The 17,197-nt window shown below is 34.7% G+C and overlaps 2 protein-coding genes across 4 annotated transcripts in view; one reads left to right on the top strand and one right to left on the bottom strand.

The window, feature by feature from the left end:
• Positions 1-8,854, top strand: part of CERKL (ceramide kinase like) — a 128,443-nt gene extending 119,589 nt beyond the window's left edge. For both annotated transcript variants that reach the window (XM_047773014.1, XM_047773013.1), the window contains 3 exons: positions 2,062-2,158; positions 7,721-7,899; positions 8,718-8,854. In XM_047773014.1, the coding sequence (XP_047628970.1) occupies positions 2,062-2,158; positions 7,721-7,899; positions 8,718-8,799 (358 nt within the window). In that variant the 3' untranslated portion in view covers positions 8,800-8,854. The remainder of the gene's footprint in view (positions 1-2,061; positions 2,159-7,720; positions 7,900-8,717) is intronic.
• ITGA4 (integrin subunit alpha 4) overlaps positions 8,300-17,197 on the bottom strand; it is a 78,764-nt gene continuing 69,866 nt past the window's right edge. For both annotated transcript variants that reach the window (XM_047773011.1, XM_047773012.1), the window contains exons 23-28: positions 16,578-16,685; positions 15,638-15,763; positions 14,840-14,959; positions 12,768-12,866; positions 12,083-12,202; positions 8,300-11,622 (exon numbers count right to left, since the gene is read on the bottom strand). In XM_047773011.1, coding sequence (XP_047628967.1) covers positions 11,524-11,622; positions 12,083-12,202; positions 12,768-12,866; positions 14,840-14,959; positions 15,638-15,763; positions 16,578-16,685 — 672 coding nt within the window. In that variant the 3' untranslated portion in view covers positions 8,300-11,523. The remainder of the gene's footprint in view (positions 11,623-12,082; positions 12,203-12,767; positions 12,867-14,839; positions 14,960-15,637; positions 15,764-16,577; positions 16,686-17,197) is intronic.

Here is a 17,197-nt window from a genome sequence, read left to right as displayed (position 1 = left end):
TATGAAGGTAAGAAAGAGGGAAATACCCAAAGTTAGAGAAGAAGAGAAACTGAAAATCAAATGTCAGGGTCCTCACTAATTATCTCCAATGCTGATGCTTGAAAGGAGTATTTTGAAGCTTGTGTGATTTAGAAATGGAGCCTGATTGCCTCCTCCCCATACCCTCAGAAATCCTAATGTAGTTGCCCCCATGAAAAGGGAAGACCTGGCTAGCTGACTAGGGCCATGGTCTCCAGGACTTGATGCAGTGCTGCTCTAACCTCGTGCTAACTCTGACCCTCATATTTGCTCAAAGACCTTCACAGGAGGTGATCTTGCTCTCCTGGGAGCAGTGGACTCATGCCTCCTTAAAAGCTGCTCCAGACATTTTGCAGCTGGCCTGGCATCTGCTGCTTACTCTCTGGGTTTAATCAGCATTGATGAGCTTTTCAGAGAAGGATGATTTCTTCTGTGGATTATGGAAGTTCCTATTGTGGTGCAGTGGAAATGAATCCAACTAGTCAGTCCCTGACCTCGCTCAGTGGGTCAAGGATCCAGCATTGCCATGAGCTGTGGTGTAGGTCACAGATGTGGCTTGGATCCCATGTTGCTGTGGCATAGGCTGGCAGCTGCAGCTCTGATTTGATCCCTAGCTTGGGAACTTCCGTATGTCACAGGTGCGGCCCCCAAAAGCAAAAAACAAAACAAAACAAAAAACACAAAAAAACCTTCTTCTGTGGATTGTAATCAAACATGCTGGTTTTGCAAAGGAGTGAGCCCAGGTGACCAAGATATTCATAAATTTGTCTTTTGAATAATTCAGGAAAATGGTACAGGAGTTTCAACTTTCAGCTTTATTTTTTTCACAAGAAAGTATTAGTTACTTCACATACCTCCGAGCAAATTGCTGATCAGAACTAATATTTTTCTATTTGAGTTTTTCTAAGATAAAATGCATTTATACATGAAAAGTATTTAGAACAATGCCAGGCACATAGCTAGTGTGTGTTCCAATTACTAAGTACTGAGAGGTAGACATATGAAATGCTTCTCATGTTTACCAGTAAAAGTTAAGTAACTGACAAAACAGTCAAGGACAGGTAAGACATAAATGTTCCATAACTATTTATTTCCAGTTGGGAAGAGGCGGCATGATGGGTAAAAGGAACACTGAACCTTGCATTAAGAGTTCTGGTTCCAGTGATCATTTTGTTTTTCTCTGTCTTTGAAACAATTACTTAGCCTTGGGGGCTTCTTTTTCTTTTACATAAATTGAGTGAATGACTGGTTAACCTCCAAAGCCCCTTACAGCTCTCACCTGTGATTTAAAGTGCTCTTTTTTATGTCGTTGTTGTTCTTGGAATAACTTTATATTTGCACTGAAATTGAGCCTAGAAGTCATTTGCACGTATTTCTGCAAACTGCCTTCTGAAACTAGACGCATCTGTGAGTGGCTTTTTTGCACTAAATCACACCTCTAAATTTGCAGTCTCTTAGATTGAACTGAACGGTTATGCAAGATTAAAATGTGCAGTCATTTAACTGAACATGTGTGGTAGCATTTGTTCACTCCAATTCACCCATCCAAGGCCACTTTGATTTATCTGGTTTCCTATGTCACTAGACCTGCCCATAAATAAATATCTAAACCACATTGTAGATTTTAAAGAGTGTTGAACTAGTTGTTAAACCATTTGTATTTATTAACTATTTTACAAGAATCTTTAAAAAAATACATGATTTCACATTTATAATCCCTAAGTAAATACATTGGATTTAAAATTATGTCTTGATATGTGAATAGGATTCATGCTGATTCATTTTTTAAAAAGCCCTTAATGTCAGAGCTTGCTGAGCAGGAAGTCAGCTGTTTAATAAAACTAATTTGAAAGGCCGTGTCAGTTAAAAAATAACACAGCAAGGCATGATTTAAGAATTTTAGGTAAATTTAATGTGATGATGATTTATCTAGCATGCTTAAAACTTCTAGTAAAACTGTATGTGTTGGAATGAAAAGAGAGTAATTTCTGATGCAATCTCCTACGAAACTTCTTAATGTTCAATACAAATATTTAATTTCAGATTAAATAATGGAAGTATGGCTCTTATAATTGCACGAAACACTTCTCGGCCAGAATTTATAAAACACCTGAAAAGATATACAAGTGTTAAAAATCAGGTACAGTAGTAAATCATTTGTGTTACTCGTGTGCAAAGCAATTAATCATGAGGAGAGAGAAGCTGGCAGAGTTGACAAGTCCTGCCTTGTAAGAAGGCTTTATTTTCTTCTGAATGCATTAATCTTTATTTTTTTTCTATGTTTTCTTCACATTTTGAAAAGTATCCACCAGTATTAATATAGATTGGCCATTTTTGAATTATGGGTTGGAAGTTACATACATTTTATGTATGTGTGTGCAAAGAGAAAATGGAACATGTAGTGTTACATTGAAATGAGAAGTAAATTCAGGATAAAGTTACTTGGTTGGTCTTCAGAATGAAAAGTAGTGGAATCTGAGATCTTTAGCCTTCTTGATTTTATGGCAGCAAACCTCTGGTCTAAAGTTATGACCTCTGGATTTTCCTATCATTTGGTTTAGATCTGCCTGCTTAATATTGATTGGAACAGGTTTGTAGGAATATATTTTCTTTTCTTTTTTTTAGGGCTGCACCTGTAGCATATGGAAGTTCCCAAGCTGGGGGTTGAATTGGAGCTGTAGCTGCTGGTTACAGCAATGCGGGATCAGAGCTGCGTCTGTGACCTACACTACAGTTCACAGCAACGCCGGATCCTAACCCACTGACCGAGGCTAGGGATTGAATCTGCATCCTCATAGATGCTAGTAAGATTCCTTTTCGCTGAGCCATGACAGGAACTCCTGGAACATATTTTCAAATACACCACTTTTATCAGACATTATTTTATTTTAAACTTAGAAGGTGTGGTGGAATTTGTGGAGATCGATACAATTATTTTCCACTTAGGGGATTTATTTTAAAGAGAAGCAGTAACTATTATAAGCCGTATTCTTTTGGCAGATATTTTGAGCCAGTTATTAGGGAGCTGATCCAGAAATATGTGAATTTCTGAAATTATGAGTCTTGAAGTACATAGTATGCTTTGTAAAACCCTATTGTCTCATACCTTCTTAAAGGTATGAAAGTGTGCCTGGATGTATTTGGGGGAGAACAGGTGGTGGGAGGAGAGCAAATCCAGCCAGTGACCAGCAGCTGTATTGTGCTTACACAGTTATCCATTACAAAGGTCTCAGTTTTTCCCTCATTGTAACTTTAAACTTTCTCAAGGCAGTCCTCATGAAGTCTCAGTTCTCTCCTGTCTACAACACTATTTGATCAGTTTCTATTGATCAACCAACTGAATGAAATGTTTACGAAGTCAGAACATAAAGAAGTAGATATCCTCCTATGTTCCTTAAATAGAAATCTCAAAGGAGTCTATAGATAAAAGCATAAATAATGTAGGTTGTGAGCTTAAGTAATACAGTGATTTATTGATTTTTAAAGGAATGTGTGCCTTTTCAAATGTTAATTAGTTTTGTTTGCAACTTTATTTTTCTTAATCAGAAAGCAGTACATGTACAGTGGTTTTTTTCCTACATCAGAAAATAGAAACAAAATGGTAACATACAAAGTGCTCCGAATTCTGTGTTCCAAGAGATGTCATTACCTTGGTATAAACATTTCCTAATCTTTTTCTATTAAATGAATGTGAGAACTTAAAGGAGTAGTAACCTTAAGGCCCTTACCCTGAGAAGCTGTATATTTATTTTAGAGAGGTAAGTTTGCCCAAATTATTTAGGGAAATTCTCTTTTGGAATTGCTTAAAGGGGCAAATATCTTAGGTAATTTTTATAGACATCTTTTTTTTTCAATATGAAAATAGCTTTCTTCTGATTTTAAAAATAATAGCTGCTTACTATAAAAAGCAAGACAAAGACATGAATATCTTGGGAAAATAATTGTTTTTTCAAAAGGAGACCAGGTTATGCAAGATATAACATTTTTTTTCATATGCTCAACCAGTCATATCTTGCTTTTAGTTTAAAAAAACCCCAAAAAACAAAGCTGTTACCTCTATGTTTGCGTGTGTGTGTGTATTTGTGTTTGTGTGTGGTTCATCAGGCTTAACTGATTGACTTAGGTCTTTCCATAATTCAAGTCCATGCTATTACTCTGTAATTTTTTGCAAAGAAATTGTAAAATGTTTTGTATAATTTGTGTATTAAAATAATTGGATTGATTCTCAAAGTGACTACTTTCAAGCAATATTAGATATGTTAAAAAATTATAGACATATGTATACACAAATACATGTGTATGTGTCTGTGTCCTTCATGATGACATGTTAAAAATGTAAAGTTAAATACATTATGTAATACTGTAAAGACAGCTAAATGTGTGATGATATAATCTAATGTCTAAAGAGCAGTTCTGGTACCCAGAAGGGAAATGCAGCACTGCAGTCTAAGAAGAGCAACAATCTAGGTCTCCCCATCATCTTTACCAGGTTGAACTGAATGTTCATATATATGAACAACTGTAGAACATACTGAAAACCATCATTTGTAGGTGACTCATCTTGCCTTCCCCATCTCTGTGTAAAATGGATGGAAGGTAAAAGTTACTCTTCAAGTCCTTTCAGTTCCATCCTTAGCTGGTCTTTGCTTTCTCTATTCATACATTTCTGCATTCTCTTTGACCGTCATTTTTTTAGTAGAGGGTTTAGAACCCTTAAATGTTAGTGCTTCCCCAGGGATTTGTTTGCAGCTTTATCTTCTCATGATACCTTTCCCTGGGTGATCTCATTGCCTCCCATGGCTTGAACCACTCTCTGAACTTTGCACACTACCAAAGGCTCTGTCTTCTCTGCAAGACCACTGTGCTTTCCTGTGTGCCCACAGAGATCTTGAGTCCAGCATGTCCACTGCTTATCTTGTCACCTTTTCCCCTGATGATGTTCCTTCTGTGCTTCCCTACACAGAGCAATGGTGTCACTCTTTACCCATCCTGGAGTTACTCTGGAGCCCTCTCCCTCCCTCATTCTTCACACCTAGTCTACCAGTTAATTCAAATCCTATTCCCTTCTTGCTTACAGTAGCCATCTCCTGGTCTTCCTTTTTTTTGGTCTTGTTTCTGTTTCCTTCTGGAGGGATTTTCCTAAAACACATACCTAATCAATCTTCTGCTTAATTTTTCAAGTCTTTCTCATTGTTATCAAGGCAACATCTAATTTCCTCAGTGTGGAATACATCTGGTCCTTTGTAGTCTAGCCCTTGCCTGTGTTAGAGCTTTACCTCTTGCCATCCTCCACCAGATTTCCTGTTTTGGTCATTGTGTCAGTTCTCTAGGATTGGCATAACAAATACCACAAACTTGGTGGCTTAAGCAATAGAATTTTTTTTTCACAGTTATGAAGGTTAGAAGTCTGAGATGGATTTGGTAGGTTTGGTTTCTCCCAAGGCCTCTGCTCAGCTTACAGATGGCTGCCTTCTGGCTATGTCCTCATTTGGTCTTTTCTCTTTGCATGTATATTCCCGGGGTCTCTGTGTGTGTTCCAGTTTCCTCCTCTTATAAGAACGCCAGTCATATTGGATTAGGGCCTACCCTAAAAAACCTCACTTAACTTGCAAAGACCTTATCTCCAAGTATGGTTTCATTCTGAGGCACAGGGAATTAGAACTGCAGCATATAAATTGGGGAGAGGGACCATGATTCAGCCCATCACACTACATATGTCTACGTTTTTAAATCCAATATAGGCACTTATGAATTCTGAAAAGTAAATGCCCAAATTCCAGTCCTGTGCATTAAAATCATATTATGCTTGATCATGACATATCTCTGTACTCTTGAAAACAAAGTTTCCTCTCTCCAGCACTTTTCTTTGCCTCCAGTCTAATTCTTCTGTGCAGTTTAAGATTCAGTTTAAGAGAGCAGCTCACCCACTGTCCTGAGCCTGTTTGCCTCTTCTCATTTCTCTGTGCTTACATCATCATGGCACTTAGATGTATCACAACTTTGTTTACCTCTCTTCCTCACATGTGATATCAAGCTCTCGGCTTTCCTCAAGTCCCATCTTACAACATCTGTGGCTTTGTACGTAATGAATATGTGTGGGTGGATGGATGGAGCTTCATTTTGTCAAGTGTGCATGGGAAAACTGATGGTGTAAGATAACAGAATTCCTGGTGCTGGCCAACACTTCCTGATGTCCCTTGGCTTCAGCTGCATCGCTTTAGTCTCTGACCCTGAATTGCATCACAGTCTCCATTTTTTAGAATGATTTTTATTTTTTCCATTATAGGTGGTTTACAGTTTTCTATTAATTTTCTATGATACAGCAAAGTGACCCAGTCACACATATACACACACATACATTCTTTTTCTCACATTATCCTCCATCATGCTCTATCACAAGTCCTTGAGTGTCTTCACATGGCATTCTCCTCTCTTACAAGGGCATCAGTCATTTTGGATTAGGGCTTACCATAATAACCTCATCTTACCTTGATACCTCAGCCAAGGCCCTATTTCCAAATGAGGTGACACTCACACGTAGTGAGAGGTAGGACTTCTAGAGATCTTTTTGGGACATAATTTAACCCATAACAGCCAGTGATCACTCACTCATTTAAAACACATTATTTTTCAAATGAAATTTTTTGAAAATTTTACAAGTGCACAGTGTGAAGGGTAGCCTCAAGGCCTTACACCCAATATGGAGATTCTTATGGAGTGACTGTTGGGCAGCTTCAGAGAGAGCCTTGCTCGGGGCCTGCCAACTCTGTACTCAGAATAGCTGATGCTATCAGGTAACCCAGTATAATCCACCATGAAACCCAGTGCCTCATGCAGTATTAACCGTAAAAACTGCTGGACCTTGGTTTTCTACCTATGTAAAATAAGGGTAATGGGGAAAATATAAGTTATCTGTCACTTTTAAAATTCTGGTCTTAATCGATATCTTAATGGAAAAGAAGAGAAACATGGAGATAATATATTTGGAATAAACCTCATGCCATTTGTCTGAAAACTGAAATAAATGAGTAGTTGTACATTTCTACTAAAAATTGTTTATCTTTTCTTGGTTATTTCAGAGAATACATATTTTTTCACCATAGTTTCCTTAGGCAAATACAAAAAATTGAAATTTGAAGGTTACTTTGCACCATTCTTTAGTGGTTAGTAAACAAACACAATTTTCTTGCAACTTGTGCCCATCTTCAAAACGAGGATGAGGCAGGCAAATACCTGTAAAAATCATACTGGATGGACTGGATGGACTTTTTCTTTTCATATTCATAAGTTTAGTTCTTCCTAATTAAATCCCAAATGTGAAATTTATTCTAGTGTTTGCTTTACATCAGCTAAACTAGTTGACAATAATCAAGTCAGCAGATTATATAAATCTTCTATATCAACAGACCAGTGTAAAAGATTTTGTCTTTAATTGGAAATTATTGTATGCAATTTCATAGGCATATAATATTTATCATAAAACATGTTTTTCAGCTGCTAGATCTAAATGAGCTAGATCTAAAAGGGGCTCCTTCTTCCAAAGAATTTGGAACTAATTAGTTTCAAAGCTATAAAAACATCAGTGTGCACATTGATATTTACTAGCAAGTGAGATCAGAGTGAACTTTCCTAATTTGCATTACTGTTAGGGATAAAGCAATTACTGAGATTACTTGCATTTATTTCTTCTGTTTTTTTTTAGTTCAATTTTCCATTTGTTGAAACTTACACTGTTGAAGAAGTAAAAGTTCACCCAAGGAGTAACAGCCGTGGACACAATCCAGAGGAAGAGGATGGACCATATGAAACTACTTCAGGAAACAGTTTCCCTTGGAATGTAGATGGTGATTTAATGGAAGTTGCATCTGAGGTTCATGTTAGGTAAGTCTAATTATTTCACCACCTTATATATCTACCGGTAGATACAAAACTTATAGTGGAAGCCACCTTATTGTAACTATCAAAATAGACAGTTGGCTAATTTTTTTAAATTGGTAAATCAGGGAAGCATAAAAAGATGAATGTATAATTTTGATAAAGTATAACTTTGTATTTACTCACCAGTTGTTACATAGAACCACTTATGAGTCTCTACATTGGCGTTCTGAATTACAGTTCTTCATAAAATATACAGATAATGTGTATCCACAATTTCCATTCTGAAGTTTTTAAAATGAATTAAGATCTTAAACCTTGTGAAGCTGTCTCAGTAACAGATGGTTACAATTTAATCCCCCAATCTTTTAAAATTTCCTTTTGCTCATGACAAACACTAAAACACTTGGTGTTTAGCAGTTTGCTTTTATAAAGTCTTTACAAAGCATACTTTACACAAGAACAGTTTTACATATTATTTATTAACAAGGGCAACTAGTTATAAACAGGCTTGGGAACATGCAGACTCATGATTGGTCAGTATTCTGACTCAGGCAGTAGAAGTGTACAAGGGCTCCCTGAAAAGCCTGCTGGATGGGAGCTTTCTATAGGTACAATTAGCTGGGCTTCACAGTAATTACTGCTGATTTATCAGGCCCTGCATTTTTTTCTACCTGGCTCCTCTGCAATGAATGTATGTTTGTTGGCTGTCATTAGATTTGTATTTGATATTATGTACCATATTCAATAGGTGTTATGTGTAAAAGATAATGGAATGATAGGTTGATAAAATAATGTCATGTGTATTACTATATTCTTTACAGAGTACACCCAAGACTTATCAATCTTTATGGAGGAAGGATAGAAGAAATGAATGATTCCAAAGTAACCTGTAATTGTTTATAAGAGGAATATGTAGAATTTTAATATAAGGGATATTGTCATGTTTTAAACAGATACTTTGCTAAGGAAAAAAAATCTCAAAGAATTTTAAACTTGCTATTTTTGATGTTACTAAAAATTAGCTTCCAGGTTTTTAAAAAAACATAAAAAAAATTAAATTCTGGTTTTTGGATGGTATTAAGTGGAATGGAAGGTAAGCATTTAAAATACTTGAAATGTAAACATGATATAGCAATATTTAACCTACATAATTGAACAGTGAAATGATTTGGATTCTTTTTTTTTCTGGATTTGAGTCCATTAGTTCCAGTGTTAAATTTCCTGTAGTTCTTGCAAACAGACCACAGAGTTCACATAAGAACGTCCTGATTTCCTGATGAGGTACCTAATCCAGCGAGACTGAATTTCAAAATTACACAGCTCAGAGATGACCTAAATGTTTTTTAGTATAGACATAGTACTATTTTTCTCAAAATCTTTCTAATACCTAGACTACTTGCCAAAAACAAAAGGAAAAAGAAGGGTAATTTTACAGTACCACAACTTAAAATTCTGTAGCAGTCTCTGAAAGTTTCGAGATTCATAATATACATAATCTTAAAATATGCAAAATATCTGGTCTGAATCTGGCCCAAAAGGGAGCTGTGTTCTTGTTCCTGAAAATGTAATCATAGCACACTGCTTTCAATATATGCAGTACTACCTAAAATGCTATTATTTCTAATAGGAAAGAACGAAATTAATTTTTTTTCAGGGATCATCCTTGAGAAAGCAATTCTAAATTTGGATTTGATTTTCTACCAGTGATCCTAGGCATTTTCGTGAAAGAACTACTTTTTTTTGTTTTTTGTTTTTGTTTTTTTCCCCATAGTAAAAACACCCAAAAATATCTTTTTCTCAAAAAAGAGTTCTTTACAATTTAATTTTTATTGGTACACACCAAGTTAAGGACTATTCATGCTCATTGTAATTGCATTTTGCTGCTCAAACACCTTCATAAGTTTCTGTGCATTTCTCATTCTCCAGCCACCACTTTGGGAATGGATAGGTTATAGGAATTAAGCAGTCTGAGGAAGACAACTGTTGGCAGGGACCTTGTATAAAGAAATCCTTCTCCATAGTAGTAAAGACTGCCCTCTAACTTTTCTATTTGGTCACTTCCCATAATGGATTTTGAAAATTTGGCTGCAACCATCATATAAAGACAGATATAGGGGCAAATCAGATGAAATTATATTCTATAATGATCAGCCTTTAGTTCATATGCATGAATAGATATTACAAAATTTGACTGTATTTGCAAGTGAGAAGGCATTTAAAGATAAATTATTTTAGATCCAGAAAGAAACTGCTTCATTATAAAAAAAACTAACATCAACAAAAAACTTAATATTTCACTTATCACTAAAAAAAAGTGGACATTTTGATGTCATATTTTCATTAGATACAAGCTAAATCTCTATTTTTCAGTTTACAGTTAAATTTGTGAATTTTGTTTCTCTATTTCCATTCAGAAGAGAATGTTCTTATAATCCTGGTGAAAACATGTTTTATATTTGAGGAGAAAAGAGGAACATCCAAATAAGAATTTGTCTGTTTGCTTAATTTGACAGTCGGCATTTTAAACAGTTTCTAATTTGTATGAAATATTGGCTCACAATATCGTCTCTGCAGGGCTCGGATTGTTAAAAATCTTTAGTGAGGTACAGTTTTCACATTTTATATATATGTGTATTTATCTTTCAAATATCAACTGAAGTGCAACATTCAATCTGTGTTAGAATATAAATTAGAATTCTTAAGGACTGTTGTTTTTATAAACAAAAAATGTGACTAAAGATGGATTTTTAACATTTACTCTTCAGTAACCTTCCCTTGAAAAAATGGTGTTCTACAAGGCTAGTGGATTTATACCTATATAAACATAGTTTTTTTTTTTGAAAAACATATGTATATTTATATACAGAAAGAAAAATCATGGCTATATAAACAGTAATTATCTATAAGTCACCCCATTAAGCTCAAACCAGTGTATAAATAGTCTGAAGTTTGCTAATCAGGTCCAGTAATATTTATAGACTGCTGAATAAATGGTTGATGTTTATCAAGGCCCCTAGGAAATATATTACAAATCAACACCTTTAAAGATAAAATCTGCTTTAAAATGATGATAGCTCTCTTCTAGTTACTAGAAAATTTGGAAACAGCTCTTTGAAAAACTCTGTTATTTCTAGAGAACATATTCCAAACAAATCTCAAAGATCTATTAGAAATGAGTCATTACCTATTCAGTGGAATTTATTTTACTGTAGCAAGCACATAAGGTAAATAATGCTTCTTTTAAAGAACTGATACTTCAAGTCATCTCCAGTTGAGTTGTTTGTTTCCTCAACATAATTTTAATTCAGATGCTCTTTCATTTCAAGATACCTTCAAGGGATTACTTATCTTGAATAAACTGAATGCCTTAGTGTTTTTTTTCCTACCCATTTCAGAGCTGAAAGATCATCTTTGGATATATTAAAATATTACCTTTGCAGTTATTTTCTCTCAAAGACTAATCATTGCTTGGATTTTTCATTTGCATTAAGACAAAGTATGTCACAAAGTTACGAGTAAAAAATGTACATAGAAGTCTGAGAAAAATTCATGGTTGCTTGTAAACAATATCTAAAATTTTAGTATAACCTGAGTCTGTTATTAATTCTCTCAATTTGAAAGAAGTCTTCAATCATCTTTATCACTCTTACTGTTAATATAACTCCAACTGTCTCTTCTGTTTTCTTCTTGTAGGATAGATTTGTACTGTCTTTTGAAGAAGCCAGCCTGAAAATAGCATTGCATAATCACTAGTGTATAGTTTATAAACATACTACAGTCAACACCAATTGTATGCGGTAAAAATTAGTTGGAAATACTGGGTTAAAGAGTATTGCTTTGTTGTTACTGTAGGACTTAGTGATTCACACACTCTCTCCAAAACTGACATAAAATTTCAACATAATGGGCAGTGTTTTTCAAATGCTTCTATAGAAAGACGTTTTTCAAATCTAATGTTATAGTCTGAATGTTTGTTGAAATAAATTACCTCTAAGATGCCATATTTTTTCTAGAAAGACTTTGGTACAGAAGTTAGGAGAAAAGATCAGGACTCTATGTCCACTTAAAATTTAAAGAGTTAAATATTAAAAAAAATACTTAAAATATTAAAAAATACTTAAATCACAAACTGGCTTTGACAAAATCATTTGCAGTGGTTTAACATTAGTAATTATTAAAGGCTTACCTTCCACATAACGTATGAAATCAATAAAAGTAAAATAAGTCCAAGTAGCAAGCTACTTAAAATAATCGCTATAGTGAAACTGCGTTTGGGTCTTTGATGATGTAGTCCTTCAAGTAGAACCTACATAAATTAATCAAAATAGATAGATGGGTAACAAGGACCTATGGTATAACACAGGGTAATCTACTCAACACTAACAATCTGTATGGAAAAAGAATCTGAAAAAGCATGGATATATGTATCTGTACTACTGACTGACTTTGCTGTACATCTGAGACTAACACAACTTTCTAAGTAAACCATACTTTAATAAATTTAAAAATAAAAACAAAGCCCACCACCTGGAAAACATGCTTCTATTTCCTTTGAAGTCCCTCTACCATCCCCAATAGTATATAGAATAAACCAATCCATCCTGTTCTCCTGCTGGTCTAAAAAAACCATAGGAAAGACTGGTTCTCTTGTTTGGCAGAAACCAGGAGTGTAACAGGCTATATCCTTGATGCTTCCTACCAAAATCACCTTCAGGCTCTCCTGAAAGAGCCTCCTGCAGAGAAATGGCAAGGTGTGGAAAATGCCAAGCCCCGGTTAAGTATTTTGGGCTCTCCATGATTTTCTTGACTAAACACCCTAGCACTATTTTTTCCCTACAATCTTAATGTTTCAGTTAAAAAAGTAATCTTACATGTGCAACATTCTCATCCTTGTTAAGTTCAATAACTTTTGGATTTGGCTCTGGAAAAGCTGTTGCTCTTATTTCAAACTTCAGTGCTCTCGTCTCATCCTGTAAAATAAAAATAAAAAAAAAAGATCACACTGTAGCCTAATTCATAGTTTTATTTCTTGAAGACCAATTATGGCAGGTAAGGATCAGGAGAAACTATTTCTAGCTAAAGGTCTGCACAATTTGTCTTCAATTTATTTCACCATGTGTAGGTAATAGCAACACAATGCTTCCTTTGACTTCAAAGGCATGGCCTTGGTATTAATTTATATGGCATCATTTGGTTGAAATCATTTTATTAAACATGGATACTGTGCAGAGAATTTGATTTAAATATTTATACTATTTAATATTTAAATATTATAGTTACCAGTGTATTTTTATTTTAGATATTAAATTTTCATTCCCAAAGACTTCCTTTACCTGACAAATGTGTCCTCAAATTTATTTTATTGGGCTTCTTTTTCAATAGCATTGTCATCTTGCTGCTCTGATCAAATATAGATAGTATACCAAATATAATGAAAAAAATCCGGTACAAATATTTATAGCATCCAAAAATATAATCAGTGGATGAACTCAGAGCTATCTAATACGGGGACTTTATAACCCAGAATCCGCAGAGCTTAGGCATCTATGGACAGGATCCACAGATTCAAAGGACCTTTGAAATTCAAAATTGAGATTTTTTTTTTGCACATGCATTTATTAGAGTAGATGAGAACATATTCTTTAGTTCTTAAAGAGGTCTATGACCCACAAAAGTTAAAGCCATTGTGTAACGGTTATTTAAATTTTAGACAGAACATGTAGAATTTTAGGACTGAAAATAAATTACATATACTTTTTCTAGACCAGTGCTTCAACAGAGATGACTTTGTCTCCTGGAGAAGAGTCAGTTATGTCTGGAGACATTCTTCACTGATAGAACTTGGGAGGAGAGGCTTACTAACATCTAGTTGAGTAGAGGCCAGCTATACTGATAAGTATCCTACAATACATAAGACAGGCCTTGACAGCAAAGAATTATCTGGTCCAGAATGCTATTAGTGGTTACTGTTGAGAAACCTGACCCTCAAGAGTATGAAGGCAGTCTGCAAAAGTTCAAATAACTTGGACTAAAACACATAACTCTTATTTCCCTGTCTGGTGCATATTCCTCTTTTTTTTTTTTTTTTTTGGTTTTTAATGCCACAGTCATGGCATATTGAAGTTCCCAGGCTAGGGGTGGAATTGGAGCTGCAGCTGCCTGCCAACACCATGCTATAGGAACGCCAGATCTGAGCCACATCTGTGACCTCCACTGCAGCTCATGGCTAGTGCATCTTCCTCTTGACAGAACATAATAGCTATCATTTCCTTTGTCTTATTATGTGTCATGTGCTATTAAGTGCTTTACAAAAATCATCTAATCTTAACACCCCTGCAAAAGAGATAGTATCCATATTTATCAGATAAGGAAATTGAACAGAATACCCATCAAAGTACTTCTCATAAATATGCATACTCCTTTCTAGGAAGAAATCCAACATGTGTTTATTTATGAATTCAACTTTTCAAAGTTCATCTTCTTAAAAGTGCATTTTGTTCTTGTGTGTGTTTTATTGTTGATAAATTTTGATGTTGTAGTATGACATGGAAAACATTTTTGTAAATATAAGTAAATGTATATTAAATACAATAGGTTTTTAAGCATAAAGTAACTTGGAAAGAACTTGAAGGATATATGAAATGTTAAGGCAGCCAATTTCTTTGATTCAATCAAGGTTCATTAATACTTGGATATGCTAATATAAACTTCTTAAATTAGGCTATTTTAGTTATCTGTTTAATTACTAAAGCCATGTCATTTAGACAATGCAATATGAAGTAATAAATGCAGTTTTAGAGTTGCCCTCCAGATTTACTTTCATCCATAAATTCTTAATTTGTTGAATGCCTCCTTCCATACCACCGTACCTATATAAGATGGCTGAGTTTGTAGATTCTAAATGAAATTTTATCCACGAGTGGTCACTGTATCATAGACTTACCATTTCTAAAATGGATGGTCGGCCTTCCAACTGAATGTGAACACTGGCTTCTTTTCCACTTTCCATTTTCCCGAAATTGCATGAGAAATTTAAACAATGTGGATCAGCTTTTATGCAGTACTGGGAAAGAATTCAAGAGCTACATTAAAATTTCAACAATTTTTAAAAAATATGGTTAAAATAGTTTATGTGGAATTCAAGATCTGCTCCCATTAGTGGCATTTGTAAATATTATCTTGCTGTAAACATGGAACTAAAGATCTGCTTTCATAGATGCATTTAAAAAATTATCTCATTAAACAAAACAAATATTTAATAAATTATACAAAAACAAAGTATTTTAACTTGCTCATGTGTTGTCATTATCCTTATGAACTTAATCTTCTGGGACAGAAAAAGACAACCAATCAGAGTCTTGCTAAGTTACATCTTCTATGTTCACTGTAAAACTTGGATCATTTGAAGGGCTCCCTTGTTTCCCCCATGCCACCAAAATTCACTAAAATGGAAAGAGTGAAAACTAACCTTATGCCACAAAGTCTGCTCGGCTGAGGACAGCATCTTAGCCTCCTAAAGGATCTGGTACAATGTCTGGTTGCCATGAATTGGGCCCTCCTTAGATAAAGAAACTGTGTAGTATATATTTAACCCTGAGTCTATGTCAAGTCTCCAATCTTGTCTGTTCCTCCTACATACAAATATTACCTGACCTGGTTTCTCTCCTACAATTAACAGTTCAAATCCCCTGGTTCTTGGTTTTTAAGTGTTTCATTCTCTATTTGAAAAACTGAAACTTACTAGCAGCCTCTTATCAGTCTTTGACAAAAAGTTGACTACGTCTTTAAGGGTCTCCATTGCGCCTTTTTGCTGCTCTGATGTACACTTCGTCTGATAATTCTTAAAATGGCATTCTCCAGTAGTAGTCTACAAAAGTAGAAAAATCTCATCATCCAGTATTGGAAAGAACAACAAAAACTATGTGGCTTTAAAATTTACCTTGTAAAGCTTACCTTTTCTGAAATACATTAAGTACCTCTAAAATTGTATGAAAATATTTTCTGACAGATTTATTTGGGAGAGAGTAAATCTTTGTAGCAAAAACTCAACAGAAACCCAGTGAAATTTTAGAGGGTTGGATATAGGTCCTAAACTGATCAATGGCCTTAACCTTACAGAAACTAGGACAGTGTGAAAAATGGACATTTGAACATTAATATAAAATTAAACATTTCTTTGGCTTTAGACACACAACAATATGTTGTAACAGCATGTCATACCATCTAAACCTGGAATTCAAGTAATATTTGTAAGGATCACATGTCAAATCTACTGAGTAGGTTTATCCATCAATTGCTTGTCTTGAAATTGGGAGAGCAAAGCAATTCTGATAGAATCATCAACACAGGAATTTGATCCTTAAGTAGTGATTTGAATATTTATTAATAAAAGGCTGAAATACTAATTTTTCAACAGTGGTCTCAAGCTTTATGGACAATGCTACCAATTAAATGACTTCTGCAGGTCACTATCACGAAGGAAATGTAATAGACCACAGTTCTGTCACTGTGTAAGTCACCTGCAAATATCCTACAGTTTTTATGCAATATTCAAAGTGCACACAGTAAATGCACGGTGACTTTATAGCTTAGACTGTGTGACTGAAATAAGTTAACACGAATCTCCATTTTAGCAATATTACTTAGAAAAATTGAAGAATCACTTTTTTTTTTTTTTTTACCTGGACATCCAAAATGTTGAACAGCTTATCAGTTTTAGGGATAAAAGAATTTGGTATCATTATTTCCACACTAACGTTTGGAGCCATGCTTTGGCCAGTGTTGATAACCTGATAAGAAGAAATAAATTTTAAACACACAAAAAATACTTTTTATAAAAGTGCAGATACTAACAAGTTTTTTAGGTGAACCCATGTGTTTCATGCAACATTTATAATGTGGAGGTTTGTGTTGACAGCTTCATGGAAAAGGGAGACAGAATATCCATAGTTAACTTTAAACTGTTAATAACATAACTAGTCATTATTCCTAGCCCTCAACTTTTGCTGTTGATTAGACCATAATGTCTATGCTGTTGGTTTATTGTAGAAATAGTCCGAAGAAAAAGACATCAATAATATACAGTTGACCCCTGAACAACTCGAGGGTTAGGGTCACTCATCCTCTGAGCAGCTGAAAATCAGAGTATAACTTAGTTGGCTTTCTGTATTGACGGTTCCTCTATATTCACAGATTCAACCAATGGTGATTTGTGTAGCATTGTAGTATTAACTACTGAAAAAAATGTAAGTAGACCCATACAGTTCAAACCTGTTTTGTTCAAGGGCCAACTGTACATTGG

This window comes from Phacochoerus africanus, chromosome 3, assembly GCF_016906955.1.
Source record: "Phacochoerus africanus isolate WHEZ1 chromosome 3, ROS_Pafr_v1, whole genome shotgun sequence".
Lineage (NCBI taxonomy): Eukaryota > Metazoa > Chordata > Mammalia > Artiodactyla > Suidae > Phacochoerus > Phacochoerus africanus.
The sequence above is the reverse complement of the archived record's forward strand: the minus strand, read 5'-3'. Positions and strand labels throughout refer to the sequence as shown.